Source organism: Echeneis naucrates, chromosome 13, assembly GCF_900963305.1.
Source record: "Echeneis naucrates chromosome 13, fEcheNa1.1, whole genome shotgun sequence".
NCBI lineage: Eukaryota > Metazoa > Chordata > Actinopteri > Carangiformes > Echeneidae > Echeneis > Echeneis naucrates.
Genome location: NC_042523.1, coordinates 4,285,662 through 4,305,979, shown reverse-complemented (window position 1 = coordinate 4,305,979; position 20,318 = coordinate 4,285,662). Strand labels below are relative to the sequence as shown.

Below are 20,318 nucleotides of genomic sequence, written 5' to 3'. Positions count from 1 at the left end.
GGTCGTTTGTCTCGGCCAATGGAAGAGTCGGCAGTGGAGTGGGAGCAGAAAATGTCAGAAAAGTCTGTATTTTATTTAGAAACCAAGTCAATCATGGAGACAGTCATAAAGGCAACTGTTGAGCTCTTCGGAAACTTGAAGGAAGATATTAAGACAAAAGAGGCGAAAATGAGACGGGAGGTGAGCGAAGAGGCTATTTGGTTAGGTTGTTAATGCTTTTAACTGGCTAGGCTGGTAACAACAAAGATGGCGTCATGTCCGTTAGCATTAATAAAGTCTTACTTACGCTTAACTTGGAAGTTGTGGGGACTGAATGAACATCACTTTAGTAAATTATTCACTGTGATTATACAACAACCATTTGGTGTTTAACCTCCACAGTTGCTGTGGTTATTTGTTGATTATCGCATTTATTGGTAACTGCTAATATTTGATTAACCGGTTAGTCGTTGCTTAAATATAAACATAGAGGATATGTTGGTTGGTTCCGGTATGTCCTGTGAGAAGGTTTTCTCCCTGTCTTTCATGTCTAAATAAACAGGTAGTTCATATCTTTGATTCACAGGTAAACTCTGGTGGACATTGTCTACTTTGTTTGGACAATATGTTTATAGATTTCAACACGTTTTTGACTCAAAAAGTATATTCATGTGGTCAACACATTGAAAATGATCCATGTCTTCTACCTATCTGCCTAGACTGACTATTTCTACCTGTAATTAGACTGGTGCTGTCCACTAGTGGTGAGCCAGCAATTTTTTGTGCCACACTTATTGATTTAGTAATTAAACTGCATTGTATAATCAGTTGAACTCCTTTATAATGCAATAATCATCTATAACATCATTGTAAAACATCATTCAATCACTTGTAGTTTTTTATTTATTTACTGTGGCTTTTGAATTAATTTGACAAATTTTGCAAGAATAGTTGATAACATTCTTTGTATTTTGTCTGTATGAGCTACTCCAATCCATCTTCTTTTTCGCTTTCATTCTCACAGCAAAGCAGCATCATGGAAATGATAGCATGGGAGGCAGCAAGAAAGATTGACGCCATATTCTGTCTGCTGTCTTCGATGCTGGACAATGAAAACAAGACTCTGAAGGCCAAAGTGGGTCAGCTTGAGAGCAAGTTGAAGACCACGACTGAACACTTTGAAAATGCCAGAATGTGGAGAGAAAATGTCTTGAGTGGTTGCCCAGTCCTGTTTGAGCAGAGTGGTTTGATTTTTACCTTGAAGCCATTTGGGATGTTAAAGACTAAAACAGATGAAGTGACAGAGAAAATGTCTGATTCAACAAGTGCTGATGGGACGCACAGTGGGCGTAGTACAGGTAAGTTTTGATCTAACCCTAACCCTATAAAATTAGAGAAAGTGGGATATTATAGCCAATGAGAATGAACATTTTTGTCCAGATTTAACTCCACCTCTCCCTGTCCCTGCTCCACCTACTCAAACCTTGACAGAGGAAGGTGGTGGAGGAAGAGGTTTACTGTCTTTCAAACACAGTGCAGCGAACAAAAACAGATTGATTGTTTTTATTTGAAACACTGGTGATCCCAGTGATTTTCATTTAAGGTTCAGGTTAAGGTTCATTTTAAGGTTTGTGACCTCATTATCATCACACAACATTTACAGTATTTTTGGTTGACTTCAACAACTAATCTTGCCTTTTTTTTTTTTTTTTATTATTGTTTCCTCAGATATCGGAGATGCAGCAAAGCAGCTGAATTCTGAAGCTGAGTCCATACCAGGAAGAGGACAAGGTGAGATGTTATATAATGATGACTGTTAAAATAATCTACATGAACACAAAAGGAAACAATATTCCACTCAACATTGGGGGTGGGAATCTTTTACTATCTCACATGTCGATTCGATTCCAATTTTTGGGGTTACAATTCAATTCAAAATCGATTTTCAATTCAAAACGATGCCTTTTCCAATGTGTGTGGACAACAACTGCTACTCTAAGTAGCGAGCTATAAAATAAGTCATACCAAGCTCGGCCTTCCCGGGCATTCGGTAAAAACCAAAGTGAGTTCAAATCTTTGCCTTCAACAAGGACGGGGCCGGTAGAATCTCTCTTTCCTCCACTGTTGTAGTTTCCTCTTTGTTTGCATATGTTCCAGAACCGGCTGTGTGGTGAAATCAGGTCATCCTACATACAAAATGGAGGCAGACAGCCTGCAGATTTGTTTTATTTTTAAAAAATGTAAAAAAAAAAAAAAGAATATTTGGGGACAGTTTAAATGGATTCTGAATTGTACTAAATGAGAATAGTGATTCTTATATGAGTCGATCTTTTGGCACACCCCAACTAAACATTTGAATTAAGTATATTTCAAGTGTACTTGGGCTCTTGTCTACTATTTGAGAATATAACATTGATTCCTCATGTAAATTTTGATAAGTAATTGATGAGAAGTTAATCCATCTGCCAATTATGTGAAATTTGACACTTTGACTTCTTTCATTTCCTTTTACCATAAAAATTAGGTTGGTTAATCATTTTCATTCTTGTCTAGACACTGCAAAGGATTGCACCACAAGGAGCATACCAGACTCCACAAACACTGACTGCCAAAGCACACAGGAAGCAGGCATCACCAGGAAAGGGAGGATGTTTGTATGTGAGGTCTGCAACAAAAGTTTTAGCCGGCAGTTCCACCTCATCAAGCATTTGAACACTCACAAAGAACAAAAGCTTTTTGCCTGCAACCAGTGTCCGAGAAAATTTCGAAAAACCGCGTCTTACGAGCATCACATGTTGCGCCACGAGGAGAAGAAGTACGCTGCCTTCAAGTGCCAGCTATGCATCAAGACTTTCAAAACAAAAATGCACCTCAAGAGTCATCAGCTCGTCCATACAGACACAAGGCCGTTCATCTGCTCCAGCTGTGGCAAGGGTTTCAAAACCAAACACAATTTGCGGGCACATCAGACTGTCCACAGCACTGACAAACCATACAAATGCTCAGAGTGCGGGGACAGTTTCAGGTGTGCCCTTACTTTGCAGTGTCACAAAAACATTCACACTGGAGAACACCCGTACAAATGCACAGAGTGCAGCAAAACATTTGTCAAGAAGAAATCGCTGAGTGCGCACCAGGCAGTTCACAGAGGGAAGATGTTTACATGTGAGACATGTGGAGCAGGGTTCACCGTTCAACACAACCTGAAGAGACACATTCGTATTCACACCGGTGAAAAGCCGTTCAAATGTAAAGTCTGTGAGAAGACTTTCATTCAGGACAACAAGCTGAAAGCCCACATGCTCTTTCACGGTGCGCTCAAGTCCTTTATGTGCGACCTGTGTGGAAAGACATTTCTGTACAACTTCCAACTGCAGAAACACCAGAAAATGGCTCATGATGGTAGAGATGAGGAGGTCCTCAGGAGACGGACCAGGGAGCGAGGTAACCGCAGAGTTATCTGTCGACGGGACAAAACTACAATAGACATGACACCATTCAGCTGCAAGACCTGCCACAAGAGATTTGAAACTGCTAGTTCACTGAATAGACACGAGCTGATCCACGTAGGTCAGACACAATACAACTGTCATACCTGTGGGAAGTCTTTTTTCTACAAAGCCACATTCGACTACCATCAGCGCATTCACTCAGGAGAACGCCCGTTTGGCTGTGACATATGTGGGAAGAGGTTCATCATCCAGCAAGCTCTCAAGTCTCACAAACTGCAACACTCTGGAGAAAAACCGCATAAATGCAAGCTGTGCGGCAAGGCCTTCAGGATCTACACAAGCTACCTGAGGCACTTACGGATACATACAGGGGAGAAGCCCTATGAATGTGAAGTGTGCGGAGCGAGGTTCAGACAGCTGGGACATGTTAAGTTTCACATGCAGGTTCACACTGGAGAAAGACCGTATTCTTGTAGCAGTTGTGGACTTGGGTTTTCAGATTCAAGGCTGCTGAAGAAACATAGCTGTACTGAGAAATATCAGAAGATTCAGAGAACACATGGACAACCGCCTGAAACATAAGTCTTATGCCAAAGTTCTCCAATAAAACACTACAACCAAAACAGGACATGAAGGAAAAAAAACAAATCAACAAACACCTTTAGCGTCACGGATAACAGGAGATGGTTTGTTACCTGAGTAACTTTTCTACTCAAGAAAATGTTTTTGTGGTAATTTTCAGAGTTGCAACTGGTCATTAAAATATCGTTTTCTTGTTTCAGGAGTCTTCTTGTTAGTAATAGTGTGTCTCTGCCAAATGCAGCCAAATGCAACCATAAACAACCAAATTTGTCTTTAAATAATATAATTCCTAATCTTGGGTTGTGTGATAAGTTTAAATCAGAAGAGTAATTAAATACATTTCTAGATGGGACGATACGTTTGTTATGTGTTAATACTATTATTTTCAAAGTATAAAAAATGTCTGTCTAGAGCCAAGGACGCCTTTTTACAATAGGAAGCAAGCAATGTTTATTTATGTAGTACATTTCACAATCAAGAGTAAATGACAGAAGCAGTGATATAAAGTAAAGACGCTGGACAGACTACAATGCAATACAATAAAAAGAGCACCACATGTAACCTAAAGGCCAGTCTGAACAGAGCCAAGAGAGGTTAGGGATCTCAAACTTGGTGGGAGGTTATTCCAGGTCATGGGAATGGGAACTCACTCTGGTTTTAAGACCACTGTTTGTATATTGTGGATGAGGAGGGGATGATGTGTCTTTGGAGCCTGACCAGGTAGAGCAGGGGTGTCCAAAGTTTACTCACTGAGGACAATTTCATTTAGCTGATTTTAAGTGTATTAAAGTCTGTTAAACAAGTAAGATATGCTTGGGGGTAAAAAAAAAAAAAGACATCATGCTTTCTATCATGGGGTTGTTTTTTTTTTTTTTTTTTTTTTTTTTTTTTAAAGGACTGGGATATGAATATCTCAGGAAGGTAATAATGAAGAAAAGAGGGTGAATTTGTTGTACCGTGAGTTTGAAATTACAGCTTACAGTTAACGCTTGATTATAGCTAGTATAGTCTACATCATAGAGCTCCATGAGTGAGAGCTTTAACAGGCAGCCTGTGAAGACACATTAAAATACCTTTTACTGTCGAACTAATACAAAAGCAATATAACATAGTTGTTGAAATATTTGCCATGGTTAAAAAGTGAGCATCTCTCTTTTTCAGCTTCAACAGCGGAAACTGTCAAAACTTCTAATGCACATCATATTACTAACTATGAATTCTGTTAATGTGATGACATTGGTTATACTTAAGTAGGATCAGTCTCTGTCTCTTCCTCTGCACTCGTTTTTGTGTTGCACAAAAATGTATGAACATATTGCAATGGACAGGTCTTTAATTTTGAAAAACGTGACCCGGAAGGAAAGGGTCGGCGGTGTCGTATAACAGGAACAATTTTTAATTTTTTTTTTCACCCGACATCGGTACCAAAATGTTGTAACGTCAAAAGGTGTTTGCTGTGGTTAAACAAACAGAGGCCCAAGACGGCATACTCATCCGTCAGCATGTCTGACCTGGAGGCGCAGGTGGGCGCCATTTTGGAGACAATGGTCAACTCCACTGTGACAGAAATGTCCAAAGTTAGGACGGAAGACACATACGGCTGCCCGGAGGAGGAGGTACGGCGAACTGTAATGTTGACAACAGCGAGGGAGAGCTGTGTTTTCGTTCATGTTGCTTTAAACAGTGTTTTTTTGTGAAACTTATCCGGCATTTCCTTGAATGCAGCATGAATGTTTCTCTCACAATGATCAGACCATCTCAGTCTTGTCATTAAACGATGTATGGACAGACTTTTACAAATATTTACCAGTTCCAGTATTAAGTTGTTAGAAGTCACATGCCATATTATTCATTAGTACACACTACACGATGTAAAATATACAAACACAACGGTGCACCTGTAAATTTCAGCATTAATTATAACTATTATATTTTTTCCTACATTGTCAAAGCAATTAAAATGTATCCTCTATGACGTACAATGAGATATATACATATATATATATATATATATATATATATATATATATATATATAATTAACAGCACAAATGGTAATATTGTGTTTATGTGTTTACAGTTACCTGAAATGTATTATATCTTGAGTAAAACCTTACCCTTTTGTGTATTGTATGAAAATTGTATGTTGAGAAGCCAAGTTGACTGAAAAGTTGGAAAATGATTTCAACATCCCAGACGGTGCCTGTTGCCCTCCTGGTTCATCATTTGTAAATATTCATTTCATTTTCACCCTTGATTCTGCCGTGACAGTATTGGTCTGTTGGTCTGTATTATTCTGTCAGGTGATCCAGTTCAGTGTCTTCATGTCATCTCTGGCTCGAGAAACTGTGGAGAAAATCTGCCTGCTTTTCCATGAGAGTTCTGCTCAACTGCAGTTAGAAGTATGTCACCTGATTGCCTTTAGTTACTTTTCTGCAGATGTCTGTTTTAGTTATTGTTCCAAAATCATAGTTAGTTTTTCTGATTACAGTCTTTATCTGGTTATTATCTGGTAAAGATTGTCATTGTATCATAATTACTATATTCCAACATGCCAGCTCCAGTATGCATGGATAATTTTTTATTCAGCAAATAAAAAGAAAAAATGCTACACTCCACAGGTGTTGCCAAGAGTTGTTTGTTTGTTTGTTTTTGTGTGTGTGTGTGTGTGTGTGTTGGTTTTTGTCATTTTTGGGGGGCGTTGAGGTTGGTTTGTCTCTCAAGCTGTTTCTCTATCGCTTACAATGTTTTAACAAATCCACATTTGTGGCAGGATTCAGTCAGTTTTAGTAGCCGGAGAAAATTTAACATTAAAACATTAAAATCTGTTATCTGTTCAAAACGCTGTGCCTTATCAGTGTATTTACATTGATTTCTACTTACTGCTGTTTTTGTCCTGTAGGTATCGCAGGGTGTGGCAGAGATTGAAAACCTGAGGAGGAGGGTGGACGCCGCAGAGAAGGAGCTGAAGGTGTTGCTGGGGGGCAGAAAAGAACAGGGGGAAGAAGAGAAGCAGACAGAGGGAGGAGATGGTCAGGAGGAAGACCGGAGGGATCCACCTAACGGAGTAGAGGAAGTGTCAATCCAGATCAGCCATCACTCAGGGAGGAAGAGTTGCAGAGGTGATAAGTTTACCTAGCCCCATGTTGTTTTTCTTAACCAAACGCAAAACTAGTTGAAAAGTCGGTGCACCGTCTATTACCAAGTTATAAATATTTAATCATAAATTTTATTTGTTTTTTATTAAAACAAAATTGAAGAAAATTGAACTACAAGACTAGTTCAACCAGTTTGTCAAAAATGGTTAAACTGGCTGTTTTCATATCCATCCATTAAATAAATCTGAAACTAGCAGCTGTTTAGCTTAGCTTAGTGTAAAACCAGGAAACGGAGGGGCGCTTAGCCTACTATTGCAAATCATCCTACTATTTTATCCTATCCTATTTTTATGCTGAGTTTTATTGTGTATTTATCCACACAAAACTGTGATGTGCAAGTATACATTTAGACAAGATATTTATCTGTAAAGTTATAAATTTCTGTTTCTGCATAGTTGTTTTAGGATATATGTCAAAATTTGGAACAGTTTAACATGGGTGAAATTCCAATTATATATGTATAAAACTTATTCTCTCAATTTGTTCTTATTTCTTTCTTGCCATAAGCTCATCTGGCACTAACAGCAGCCAGCCAGTGTCAGCTAACTTTCCATGTCTCTGTCACTCTTTATCTTTACAGTTCTAATAAATAAGACTAGATTAATAGATTAATAAGAAAATAAAATTAATAACTTCTTGACTTTTTACAGATGTGGCCAGTAGTGATGCTGCGGTGAAAAGATCACCAATTATTCACCTGTGGAAAGGCAGAACTTATGAGGTAAATTCCTTTCTTTTGTCACACAGATGTTCATCATCTGTTGCATTTTACATTGATTTCTCTTTTCTCTTCTTTTCCTCACTGTCCCCCGTTCCCAGACCAAATGTGTTTCCCAGGCAAGCGAACTGGGAAAGCAGGGAGCAAATTATTAAGAAAACAACTTCCCAAATGAAAATGAAACATAAAGAATACTAGGTCCCAGGTACACCAAATTATAAATTTGTACTCGTATCCATATCTGCTTATCCTGTGCATCTTTCAGGACAATGTTCAGCCAGTTATAATAAAGGAGGAGGGACTGGAAGCACTTGCTGATGAGGAATCTGATTTTAGTCAGTGCAGAGATGTTGCTGGCAACGACAGCGATGAAGACCCAGACTACCAGGTCAGTTTTATGAATATCCTAGTGCCCAATACCAATCCTCTGCTTATTTCAATTTTGCCTCTTTGTCTCTTTTATTTAAAGAATTTGAACATACATTAAATTGTGTTAATGTGATGGTAACCAGTCTGACAGAGGTTAAAAGACTGGGTTAAAGGAAATTAACCACATGTATTTTCTGCTGTTAGATGGAAGCAGAAGATCTAGATGAAGGAGAAAGAGGATATACTTCCAGACCTAAACGTGTTGTAAAGCCTAAGTCCACCCGAGGTCGAGCAAAAAAAGACCGCCAGAGCCAGAACCAGCAGCCTCTGAGCTGCAAACACTGCAGAAAAACCTTCACTAAACTGCTGCAGCTTAAAGCCCACCAAGCTATCCATGGGGCAAGTGCTGAGAAGCCTCTGCACTGCTCCCAATGCGGCAGAGGATTTTCGTTTCAGCGCAGCCTTAATGCACACATGCTACTTCATACAGGTGAGTGTTCAAATTCATGCTGCTGGTCCAGCACAGCCCTGAAACCACAAATGACCTGGTAAGGTTAATAAAGATAAGGCTACTTTGGCTAGCTTGCTTTTAACCTCATCAGTTGCATATAAAGCACTCCTTTCATGATCTGCAATTAAGATTCTTAAATAACTGAAATCCTCATATATCCTGTGGTAAAGTTCTCTGAAGACCCAGACCCAATGACAAATGCTTTATCAGGAGCATGAGCTGTACAGGGACCTATTCCTATGTAGTCCACCCATAGTTTCATGTGAAACCTTCAGAACTGACGCCATGTGACCTTATAAAGTTGTTATGATGATTGTACTAAGTATATCTAGATTAACATAACTCTGAAACACATTCACCCATTAATTTGGAGAATTGCTTTTGGTAACAAGTAGATTGAAGTCCAGTATTCCCCCAATCTTTCCTCTTTTGTCTTATTTTCATTATTTAAAAAAAGCATAATGTCTTTGAAAGTTGGATAAACACTAATCTGTGCTTATTAAAAATTTAATTTCTCCCAGGTGAAAGACCCCACACCTGTGATGTTTGTGGCAAGGGTTTCACCTTGAAGCAGCTCCTGCGTAACCACCAGCGCCTCCACGCTGAGGTCCGTCCGTTTTGCTGTGAACAGTGTGGGAAGAGCTTCTACCGAGCCCACGGTCTAAAAATGCACCAGATGGTCCACACTGGGGAGCGGGCTCACAACTGCCAGTATTGCAATAAAAGCTTCACAATACAAGGTAACCTGCAGCGCCATCTGCGCATACATACAGGAGAGAAGCCCTTCAGGTGTGAGACTTGTGGCAAAAGCTTTAACCAGGCCGACACTCTGAAAGGCCATCAGAGGATACACACTGGAGAGCGCCCCTTCAGCTGTGAGACCTGTGGCAAGTGTTTCATCCAGAAGAGTGCCTTGAAGATGCACCAGAAGACCTCTCACTCAGGGGAGAACTCGCTGGCCTGTGTGGCTTGCGGCACAACGGTGGCATGTGTTGACTCGCTTCGCAAACATCTCCAAACACACGCAGCAACTATTCCATGCATGTGTGTGCTCTGTAGCCGACGGCTCAGCTCTATCACTGAACTGCGCTCACACCAGCAGCACCACACAGTTCACAGGCCTCACAGCTGTGGGCTCTGCGGGAAGAGTTTCAAGTCCTCCAGTTACTTGAAGATTCACCTGAAAACACACAGCGGGGAGAGGCCGTTCTCCTGCGACATCTGTGGTCGCATGTTTACACAGCACAGCAGCCTTAAGTCACATCAGGTAAGTTTACAATTACTGTTGTTTCCAGAATGGGCAGGTTCAATAAAAGCAGGTACTGATGGCACGATAATAAAAATATGTTGCTTGCCAAAGAATTTGATTTGTGCTGAGCTGATTACATATTGTGAAGGACAAGTGAACACAGTCCCAGCACCGTCTTTTATTATATAGTATGACATACCAGGAACTTGACTCCGGTGTCTCGATCTTTTCTTCTTTTCTAGTCTTTCCCTTAACGTATATACGTAACACACACACACACACTCATATATATATATATATGTGTGTGTGTGTGTATACATATATGTATATATATGTGTGTGTGTGTGTGTGTGTGTGCGCGCGCTGTGACTTCTACTGGCTTCTACCAGTTCTTTTATCATTATAAGGCAAAATTCCATCCCTTCGTCGCTCCAGTAATTTGACGATCTCGTTGCCGCCATGTTGTTTGTATATCTGTGTGTCACTATGGCGCCTGCGCAGATGGTGCTCAGCAGTCAGAAACTGGGATACTGCGCTCCAGTAGCCTGCCTTCTATCGGAGTACTCCAGATGGCAAAGCCGGGAGAAGAGCATAACCCGGTTTCTGAATTCGGGACACGGTGTTTACATGCACAAACACAAAAACGGGATACCTCAAAACTCCAGTCAAAACCGAGATACTAAAGACAATGTAAACACAGTAAATGTTCATTCCCTAGACACTAGACAATGTTCTGTTGAGGATTGTTGGGGGGGGGTCTCCTGAAATTCATTAATTACACCTTACAAATTCAAACTTTAAAAATCAGCTATTATATACTTGCAATACTCTAGACGAGATACAACAAATGTGATATTTTAAAGGTCAGTTATGAAACTTCCCTCCCATTATCAAAGCTTTTTTTTTCCATTAGGGAGTGTACGGCTTCTATGCTGAAATGTCTGCGTAACACCGGAAACGGATGTTCAACACGAAACATTTTCAGAGACGCACAGTCCTCCATGTAGGGAGGCAGACATTACGTCCTCCTAGTTGGATGCAAAATATATCACAGGCCTGATTTCAAGTTACAGTTAACTAAAGATGTCCGTCGAGCTGGCAGATGCGACGGGGTGATCTTTAAACCGAAGAAAATGGAGGCGAAGTTCGGCAGCGAAGTGGCCTCGGTGGTGGAAGTGGCCATCCAGGCAGCAGTGTCTGTGTTCAGGGACGTCTGGGCGAAAGAGGCGCCAAACACGGAGTGGGAAGACGCCAAGTTCGTCGAAATACAAGCGATAGAGAAGTGTCTGGTCGTCCAGATCCACAAAGTGTTCACGGAGTTCTCCTCCGAGCTGTTCGAAGAGAATGAGGCTCTGCGGGCCAAAGTGGAGCAGCTGGAGGACGTGCTGCAGAGGAAAGCCGGGCAGCTGGAGCAGGAGCTGGAGGCCAGAGTGGGTCAGCTGGGCCGGGAGATGGAGCAGCTGGAGAAGGAGCTGAGGACCATCAGCGAGGCCGGGAACAAGGCTCCCATCCCGCCGCAGGACGTCCCTCTTTTGGGTGAGTGCGCACTGGTCAGCCGATTAATCACTCACTCACCGATGAGCACAAGACACCCGACACTGATGTGTTTTTAGAATAACCATTTACGTTTAATCAGTGTGAGCTGATAGGGAGCTGCTGCAGATGATCTGTCAGCCGATCACCTCCATTGTTTTATGCGACAGTAAGTATGTTCAACTAACAATCACAAATCCGGAGGCACATTATTCGTTCACAGAAGTAGTTATCAGGCCTCTAAACGGTTCCAGGTTCAGTCTAATGCGAAATGAACGAGTGTAGTTTACATCAATGTACAGTGATTAAAGCAATTTTTAAGATTCTAACTAATGTATTTGTAGCGATATTGATATGAACCAGTGCATGTTGATCAATGAAATGGCATTGCTGTGACATTCCCTCTCTCTGCCATTGAATCAACACAGGCACACCAGCACCGTCAGACTCCACCAGCCAGACTGACCTAAAGCCTGCTCAAACTACTTCAATCCCTCCACCTGGTTCAGCAGAAAGGGAAATCATTTCCAGCTCAACATCTGAAGGCGTGATTGTCCCTAAACCTACAGGAGCTTCAGTGCTGCTTGTTGGCAACTTAACCCCGGCCCCCACCGTGCTGCTGTCATCACCAGCTGTTTGTGAAACCATGGCACCAATACAGCTCATCCTCAAACCAACACAATCATCGGGGTCTCCAGCTCAAGAGGCCTCCAGTCTCGACTCCAGTACCATCGGTGGTCCTGACTCAGTACAGGGAAAGGTCTGGTGTTAATGGCTTGGTATTTGTCTGGAAGTAACCACATATCAGAATGACTTGTCTTTATGATGATAGTGTGGATGAGATGTTGAGATGTTGTCTCAATATGTATGATGGACAAAAACATGAGGTAGAAATGTGACACTGTCACTGACAGGACTGACTGATTTTATAGGACTGCATCCTCAGTATTTCTTTTAAACTTAAATTACTTCCCTATCCATCCCAGACACCTGTGGAAGAGGTGCCTTCAAGGAGAACAAGGAGGACAAGGAGAGTGCTTTCTAAAAATGAAAAAGGTATGATCAGCTTTCATACTGTTGCTTGTTTGTAAATTTGCTGGTTTAAATAGACAGAATATGTGATTTTGAAAAACGTACATATTGAACTACAAACTGTAAATAGTGTTAGATGAATAGATTTTTTTCCCCACTCCATTTCCAGTGACCACTGACAACAGCACTGAAGAGAGCAACATCAAATCAGATGAAAAGCTCAGAAAAAATGAGTCCCGAACAGTGAAGCGTTTTATCTGTGAACATTGTAATGTCCCTTTTCAACGGAAATGTGACTTGAACAAGCACATGAAGACCCACAAGAAGCTGTTTGCTTGTGACCAGTGTGACAGAAGTTTCTTAGAGAAGAAATCTTTGGAAAATCATATCTTGCGTCATGAGGCGAGTAAGGCCCCTCTACCATTCCCCTGCCCTCAGTGTAAAAGATCGTATAGAAAAGAGCAGTCGCTGCAGAATCATCTGAAGCATCACCAGCGGCTGAAACCACCAAAGCCGTTTGCCTGTGATCAGTGTGGGAAAACTTTCAGAATTCAGCAGTCTCTGGAAAACCATCTGTTACGCCACGAGAAATGGAAGCAAATGTTGAAGTGCCAGCTCTGTGAAAAGACTTGCAAGACGTCTGTCCAGCTGAAATGTCACATGGCCGTCCACTCGGAGGAAAGGCCGTTCAGCTGTGGAACATGTGGGAAGGAGTTCAAGAGCAAGGACACTCTTCGCTTCCATCGCATGGTTCACACAAACACCAAAAAATACAAATGCACAATGTGTGAGGAGACTTTCAAATACGCCCATTCCCTAACAGTGCATAAGAGGAAGCACACAGGCATTACTCCATTCATTTGCACTGTGTGCAACAGATCATACAGGACTGGCACTGCTCTGAAAAGACACAGCGTCGTCCACACAGGAGAGAAACCGTTCACCTGTCACATATGTGGAGCAAGGTTCAGCCTCAATAACAACCTCAAGAGGCACCTTCGCATTCACACAGGGGAGAAGCCATTTACTTGTCAGGAGTGTGGCAAGAGCTTCTCAGACAACAACAAGCTTAAGTCTCACATGCTCATTCATGGTGCCAGGAAACCTTTTATGTGCGATCTCTGTGGGAAGACCTTCCTCTTCAACTGCAGGCTGCTAATACACCAGAAGTACGTGCATGCTGACCGGAACGAGGAGACGGATGGTACACAAAAATGTTTGCAGACTCAGCGACGAAATAAGTCTCAGGTTAAACCATTTAGTTGCAAAATATGTCTGAGAGGTTTCAGTGCTGCATATTCCCTCAAACTTCACGAAAGAGGCCACAGTGAACACAAGGAGTACAATTGTGGCATATGTGGGAAGTCTTTCCATAATAAATACTCTTTTGGATACCATCAGAGAAGCCACTCAGGAGAGAGGCCCTTTGTGTGTGATGTCTGCGGGAAGAGATTTTTCCATGCCGGTAGTCTGAAGCAGCATGAGCGCATTCACACTGGTGAAAAACCGTACAAATGTGACCAATGTGGCAAAGCTTTCAGAACAGACGGTAATTTCTACAGACACTTGCGGATCCACACGGGAGAGAAACCATTTGAATGTCTGTACTGTCAGAGGAAGTTCCACCAGTCAAACCAGCTCAAGTCCCACCTGCAGGTGCACACAGGGCAGAAGCTCTACTCATGCCAGCAGTGTGGCCGTGGCTTCTCAGACTCAAGGCAGCTGAAGAAGCACAGCTGTGACTGAAGCTTCAGAGGACATGCTATGCAACTAATATGCTGACAAATGGGAGATCTTGGCTTAATCCAGCAGCCAAAATTGAATTGGTGTTTTGTTTTTTGGTTTTTTGTTTTTTTTTTGTGTGTGTTAAGGGAAAAAAGTATAATTCAACAGAAAAAAAGGGACACTGACAAAATAACTTGCTTTTACCTTCTAATCTGTTGAGAGTTGGCGCATTGAGAGGAAAGACATTTGTTTTAAAAATATGTTGACTTTCTGGAATTACTACATACAAATACAAAATATTTTGTGATAGCTTTACGGTACAAATGGTTCTTGTTTGTACTTATTCTTTTAATTCTTCAGGGCTCTGGTATCTCTCAGCTGTTACTCTTAATATATTGGAGTTAAGGGATTAAAGAAAAGCCTTTAATGGAGTATTTTATTGTAATGGTTGTGGCAGCTCTATGCTTGCCCAGAGTATCTCTAGATGTTAGCAGCATTGTTTGTGGCATTAATAATTCAAATTCATATTTGTTTTTGCTTCAGTAACTTCTGGAAACTAAGCTGGAAAAAACATCAAAGCATGCATGGCATTAGAAAGAACACTGGCTGTTTGGGAATCTCAAAGTTACACATCGTAAACAGCGGTCTTGAGGTGATGTACCACGGTAAATAAGGTGGTTAATACCACAAATACACAGTTTTCTATATTAGGAAGGGTTGGAATTTTTTTCTTCTTAGTTGAGTTGATATTTAAACTATGAACGTTGTTTGCTATTTTGAAATAATTATGTTGATAGTTCATAATAATCCCATTGGATCCCATCTCGGTGTGATTTTTTTTTTCATGGTAATAATATACCAAGTAAAATGTACAGTTCTGTCTAATAAGGCCTTGTCCAGAAATGTTTTTCTTTCTTTATTGCAATTAAAGACAATTTGCAATCGAAGCAGCGGTGAGTTTTTTATTTTGAAATTCTACACTTTCTTTATTGCTACTTCGATTTCCGGAATCAATGCCGTCAGTTCCGCGGTCGTTTGTCTCGGCCAATGGAAGAGTCGGCAGTGGAGTGGGAGCAGAAAATGTCAGAAAAGTCTGTATTTTATTTAGAAACCAAGTCAATCATGGAGACAGTCATAAAGGCAACTGTTGAGCTCTTCGGAAACTTGAAGGAAGATATTAAGACAAAAGAGGCGAAAATGAGACGGGAGGTGAGCGAAGAGGCTATTTGGTTAGGTTGTTAATGCTTTTAACTGGCTAGGCTGGTAACAACAAAGATGGCGTCATGTCCGTTAGCATTAATAAAGTCTTACTTACGCTTAACTTGGAAGTTGTGGGGACTGAATGAACATCACTTTAGTAAATTATTCACTGTGATTATACAACAACCATTTGGTGTTTAACCTCCACAGTTGCTGTGGTTATTTGTTGATTATCGCATTTATTGGTAACTGCTAATATTTGATTAACCGGTTAGTCGTTGCTTAAATATAAACATAGAGGATATGTTGGTTGGTTCCGGTATGTCCTGTGAGAAGGTTTTCTCCCTGTCTTTCATGTCTAAATAAACAGGTAGTTCATATCTTTGATTCACAGGTAAACTCTGGTGGACATTGTCTACTTTGTTTGGACAATATGTTTATAGATTTCAACACGTTTTTGACTCAAAAAGTATATTCATGTGGTCAACACATTGAAAATGATCCATGTCTTCTACCTATCTGCCTAGACTGACTATTTCTACCTGTAATTAGACTGGTGCTGTCCACTAGTGGTGAGCCAGCAATTTTTTGTGCCACACTTATTGATTTAGTAATTAAACTGCATTGTATAATCAGTTGAACTCCTTTATAATGCAATAATCATCTATAACATCATTGTAAAACATCATTCAATCACTTGTAGTTTTTTATTTATTTACTGTGGCTTTTGAATTAATTTGACAAATTTTGCAAGAATAGTTGATAACATTCTTTGTATTTTGTCTGTATGAGCTACTCCAATCCATCTTCTTTTTCGCTTTCATTCTCACAGCAAAGCAGCATCATGGAAATGATAGCATGGGAGGCAGCAAGAAAGATTGACGCCATATTCTGTCTGCTGTCTTCGATGCTGGACAATGAAAACAAGACTCTGAAGGCCAAAGTGGGTCAGCTTGAGAGCAAGTTGAAGACCACGACTGAACACTTTGAAAATGCCAGAATGTGGAGAGAAAATGTCTTGAGTGGTTGCCCAGTCCTGTTTGAGCAGAGTGGTTTGATTTTTACCTTGAAGCCATTTGGGATGTTAAAGACTAAAACAGATGAAGTGACAGAGAAAATGTCTGATTCAACAAGTGCTGATGGGACGCACAGTGGGCGTAGTACAGGTAAGTTTTGATCTAACCCTAACCCTATAAAAATTAGAGAAAGTGGGATATTATAGCCAATGAGAATGAACATTTTTGTCCAGATTTAACTCCACCTCTCCCTGTCCCTGCTCCACCTACTCAAACCTTGACAGAGGAAGGTGGTGGAGGAAGAGGTTTACTGTCTTTCAAACACAGTGCAGCGAACAAAAACAGATTGATTGTTTTTATTTGAAACACTGGTGATCCCAGTGATTTTCATTTAAGGTTCAGGTTAAGGTTCATTTTAAGGTTTGTGACCTCATTATCATCACACAACATTTACAGTATTTTTGGTTGACTTCAACAACTAATCTTGCCTTTTTTTTTTTTTTTTATTATTGTTTCCTCAGATATCGGAGATGCAGCAAAGCAGCTGAATTCTGAAGCTGAGTCCATACCAGGAAGAGGACAAGGTGAGATGTTATATAATGATGACTGTTAAAATAATCTACATGAACACAAAAGGAAACAATATTCCACTCAACATTGGGGGTGGGAATCTTTTACTATCTCACATGTCGATTCGATTCCAATTTTTGGGGTTACAATTCAATTCAAAATCGATTTTCAATTCAAAACGATGCCTTTTCCAATGTGTGTGGACAACAACTGCTACTCTAAGTAGCGAGCTATAAAATAAGTCATACCAAGCTCGGCCTTCCCGGGCATTCGGTAAAAACCAAAGTGAGTTCAAATCTTTGCCTTCAACAAGGACGGGGCCGGTAGAATCTCTCTTTCCTCCACTGTTGTAGTTTCCTCTTTGTTTGCATATGTTCCAGAACCGGCTGTGTGGTGAAATCAGGTCATCCTACATACAAAATGGAGGCAGACAGCCTGCAGATTTGTTTTATTTTTAAAAAATGTAAAAAAAAAAAAAAGAATATTTGGGGACAGTTTAAATGGATTCTGAATTGTACTAAATGAGAATAGTGATTCTTATATGAGTCGATCTTTTGGCACACCCCAACTAAACATTTGAATTAAGTATATTTCAAGTGTACTTGGGCTCTTGTCTACTATTTGAGAATATAACATTGATTCCTCATGTAAATTTTGATAAGTAATTGATGAGAAGTTAATCCATCTGCCAATTATGTGAAATTTGACACTTTGACTTCTTTCATTTCCTTTTACCATAAAAATTAGGTTGGTTAATCATTTTCATTCTTGTCTAGACACTGCAAAGGATTGCACCACAAGGAGCATACCAGACTCCACAAACACTGACTGCCAAAGCACACAGGAAGCAGGCATCACCAGGAAAGGGAGGATGTTTGTATGTGAGGTCTGCAACAAAAGTTTTAGCCGGCAGTTCCACCTCATCAAGCATTTGAACACTCACAAAGAACAAAAGCTTTTTGCCTGCAACCAGTGTCCGAGAAAATTTCGAAAAAACCGCGTCTTACGAGCATCACATGTTGCGCCACGAGGAGAAGAAGTACGCTGCCTTCAAGTGCCAGCTATGCATCAAGACTTTCAAAACAAAAATGCACCTCAAGAGTCATCAGCTCGTCCATACAGACACAAGGCCGTTCATCTGCTCCAGCTGTGGCAAGGGTTTCAAAACCAAACACAATTTGCGGGCACATCAGACTGTCCACAGCACTGACAAACCATACAAATGCTCAGAGTGCGGGGACAGTTTCAGGTGTGCCCTTACTTTGCAGTGTCACAAAAACATTCACACTGGAGAACACCCGTACAAATGCACAGAGTGCAGCAAAACATTTGTCAAGAAGAAATCGCTGAGTGCGCACCAGGCAGTTCACAGAGGGAAGATGTTTACATGTGAGACATGTGGAGCAGGGTTCACCGTTCAACACAACCTGAAGAGACACATTCGTATTCACACCGGTGAAAAGCCGTTCAAATGTAAAGTCTGTGAGAAGACTTTCATTCAGGACAACAAGCTGAAAGCCCACATGCTCTTTCACGGTGCGCTCAAGTCCTTTATGTGCGACCTGTGTGGAAAGACATTTCTGTACAACTTCCAACTGCAGAAACACCAGAAAATGGCTCATGATGGTAGAGATGAGGAGGTCCTCAGGAGACGGACCAGGGAGCGAGGTAACCGCAGAGTTATCTGTCGACGGGACAAAACTACAATAGACATGACACCATTCAGCTGCAAGACCTGCCACAAGAGATTTGAAACTGCTAGTTCACTGAATAGACACGAGCTGATCCACGTAGGTCAGACACAATACAACTGTCATACCTGTGGGAAGTCTTTTTTCTACAAAGCCACATTCGACTACCATCAGCGCATTCACTCAGGAGAACGCCCGTTTGGCTGTGACATATGTGGGAAGAGGTTCATCATCCAGCAAGCTCTCAAGTCTCACAAACTGCAACACTCTGGAGAAAAACCGCATAAATGCAAGCTGTGCGGCAAGGCCTTCAGGATCTACACAAGCTACCTGAGGCACTTACGGATACATACAGGGGAGAAGCCCTATGAATGTGAAGTGTGCGGAGCGAGGTTCAGACAGCTGGGACATGTTAAGTTTCACATGCAGGTTCACACTGGAGAAAGACCGTATTCTTGTAGCAGTTGTGGACTTGGGTTTTCAGATTCAAGGCTGCTGAAGAAACATAGCTGTACTGAGAAATATCAGAAGATTCAGAGAACACATGGACAACCGCCTGAAACATAAGTCTTATGCCAAAGTTCTCCAATAAAACACTACAACCAAAACAGGACATGAAGGAAAAAAAACAAATCAACAAACACCTTTAGCGTCACGGATAACAGGAGATGGTTTGTTACCTGAGTAACTTTTCTACTCAAGAAAATGTTTTTGTGGTAATTTTCAGAGTTGCAACTGGTCATTAAAATATCGTTTTCTTGTTTCAGGAGTCTTCTTGTTAGTAATAGTGTGTCTCTGCCAAATGCAGCCAAATGCAACCATAAACAACCAAATTTGTCTTTAAATAATATAATTCCTAATCTTGGGTTGTGTGATAAGTTTAAATCAGAAGAGTAATTAAATACATTTCTAGATGGGACGATACGTTTGTTATGTGTTAATACTATTATTTTCAAAGTATAAAAAATGTCTGTCTAGAGCCAAGGACGCCTTTTTACAATAGGAAGCAAGCAATGTTTATTTATGTAGTACATTTCACAATCAAGAGTAAATGACAGAAGCAGTGATATAAAGTAAAGACGCTGGACAGACTACAATGCAATACAATAAAAAGAGCACCACATGTAACCTAAAGGCCAGTCTGAACAGAGCCAAGAGAGGTTAGGGATCTCAAACTTGGTGGGAGGTTATTCCAGGTCATGGGAATGGGAACTCACTCTGGTTTTAAGACCACTGTTTGTATATTGTGGATGAGGAGGGGATGATGTGTCTTTGGAGCCTGACCAGGTAGAGCAGGGGTGTCCAAAGTTTACTCACTGAGGACAATTTCATTTAGCTGATTTTAAGTGTATTAAAGTCTGTTAAACAAGTAAGATATGCTTGGGGGTAAAAAAAAAAAAAGACATCATGCTTTCTATCATGGGGTTGTTTTTTTTTTTTTTTTTTTTTTTTTTTTTAAAGGACTGGGATATGAATATCTCAGGAAGGTAATAATGAAGAAAAGAGGGTGAATTTGTTGTACCGTGAGTTTGAA

General features: G+C 40.8%; 3 protein-coding genes and 1 pseudogene across 4 annotated transcripts; all 4 read left to right on the top strand.

The window, feature by feature from the left end:
* The first annotated feature begins 5 nt into the window (after positions 1-5).
* Positions 6-4,207, top strand: LOC115053585 (oocyte zinc finger protein XlCOF6-like). Its single transcript, XM_029518410.1, has 4 exons — positions 6-180; positions 1,004-1,337; positions 1,708-1,770; positions 2,533-4,207. Exons 1-4 carry the CDS (start codon positions 19-21, stop codon positions 4,011-4,013), a joined length of 2,040 nt encoding a protein of 679 aa, XP_029374270.1. The 5' UTR covers positions 6-18; the 3' UTR covers positions 4,014-4,207.
* A 1,224-nt stretch (positions 4,208-5,431) lies between these two features.
* LOC115052688 (oocyte zinc finger protein XlCOF22-like) lies at positions 5,432-11,113 on the top strand. 2 transcript variants are annotated; one of them, XM_029516956.1, is made up of 8 exons: positions 5,432-5,629; positions 6,316-6,414; positions 6,915-7,134; positions 7,821-7,891; positions 8,154-8,276; positions 8,462-8,747; positions 9,290-10,035; positions 10,931-11,113. In XM_029516956.1, the coding sequence occupies exons 1-8, from the start codon at positions 5,516-5,518 to the stop codon at positions 10,964-10,966; spliced, it is 1,695 nt and encodes a 564-aa protein (XP_029372816.1). In that variant the 5' UTR covers positions 5,432-5,515; the 3' UTR covers positions 10,967-11,113. The 2 variants fall into 2 exon arrangements, with proteins under 2 accessions (XP_029372816.1, XP_029372815.1); XM_029516955.1 differs by lacking the exon at positions 10,931-11,113 and having other exon boundaries at positions 9,290-10,252.
* LOC115052686 (oocyte zinc finger protein XlCOF6-like) lies at positions 11,002-15,269 on the top strand. The gene is made up of 4 exons (XM_029516953.1): positions 11,002-11,553; positions 11,979-12,310; positions 12,537-12,606; positions 12,752-15,269. Exons 1-4 carry the CDS (start codon positions 11,151-11,153, stop codon positions 14,326-14,328), a joined length of 2,382 nt encoding a protein of 793 aa, XP_029372813.1. The 5' UTR covers positions 11,002-11,150; the 3' UTR covers positions 14,329-15,269.
* Positions 15,270-15,341: 72 nt separating this feature from the next.
* LOC115052689 (oocyte zinc finger protein XlCOF6-like) lies at positions 15,342-19,545 on the top strand (annotated as a pseudogene).
* The last annotated feature ends 773 nt before the right edge of the window (positions 19,546-20,318 follow it).

Bases quoted from the DNA above. Each gene is read 5' to 3' on its own strand.
- LOC115053585 (XM_029518410.1), top strand. From the start codon at position 19: ATGGAAGAGTCGGCAGTGGAGTGGGAGCAGAAAATGTCAGAAAAGTCT. The intron at 1,338-1,707 runs GTAAGTTTTGAT...TTGTTTCCTCAG, and splicing joins GCACAGTGGGCGTAGTACAG to ATATCGGAGATGCAGCAAAG. The intron at 1,771-2,532 runs GTGAGATGTTAT...ATTCTTGTCTAG, and splicing joins CATACCAGGAAGAGGACAAG to ACACTGCAAAGGATTGCACC.
- LOC115052688 (XM_029516955.1), top strand. From the start codon at position 5,516: ATGTCTGACCTGGAGGCGCAGGTGGGCGCCATTTTGGAGACAATGGTC. The intron at 5,630-6,315 runs GTACGGCGAACT...TTATTCTGTCAG, and splicing joins ACGGCTGCCCGGAGGAGGAG to GTGATCCAGTTCAGTGTCTT. The intron at 7,892-8,153 runs GTAAATTCCTTT...TGCATCTTTCAG, and splicing joins GGAAAGGCAGAACTTATGAG to GACAATGTTCAGCCAGTTAT.
- LOC115052686 (XM_029516953.1), top strand. From the start codon at position 11,151: ATGGAGGCGAAGTTCGGCAGCGAAGTGGCCTCGGTGGTGGAAGTGGCC. The intron at 11,554-11,978 runs GTGAGTGCGCAC...GAATCAACACAG, and splicing joins GCAGGACGTCCCTCTTTTGG to GCACACCAGCACCGTCAGAC. The intron at 12,607-12,751 runs GTATGATCAGCT...CTCCATTTCCAG, and splicing joins GCTTTCTAAAAATGAAAAAG to TGACCACTGACAACAGCACT.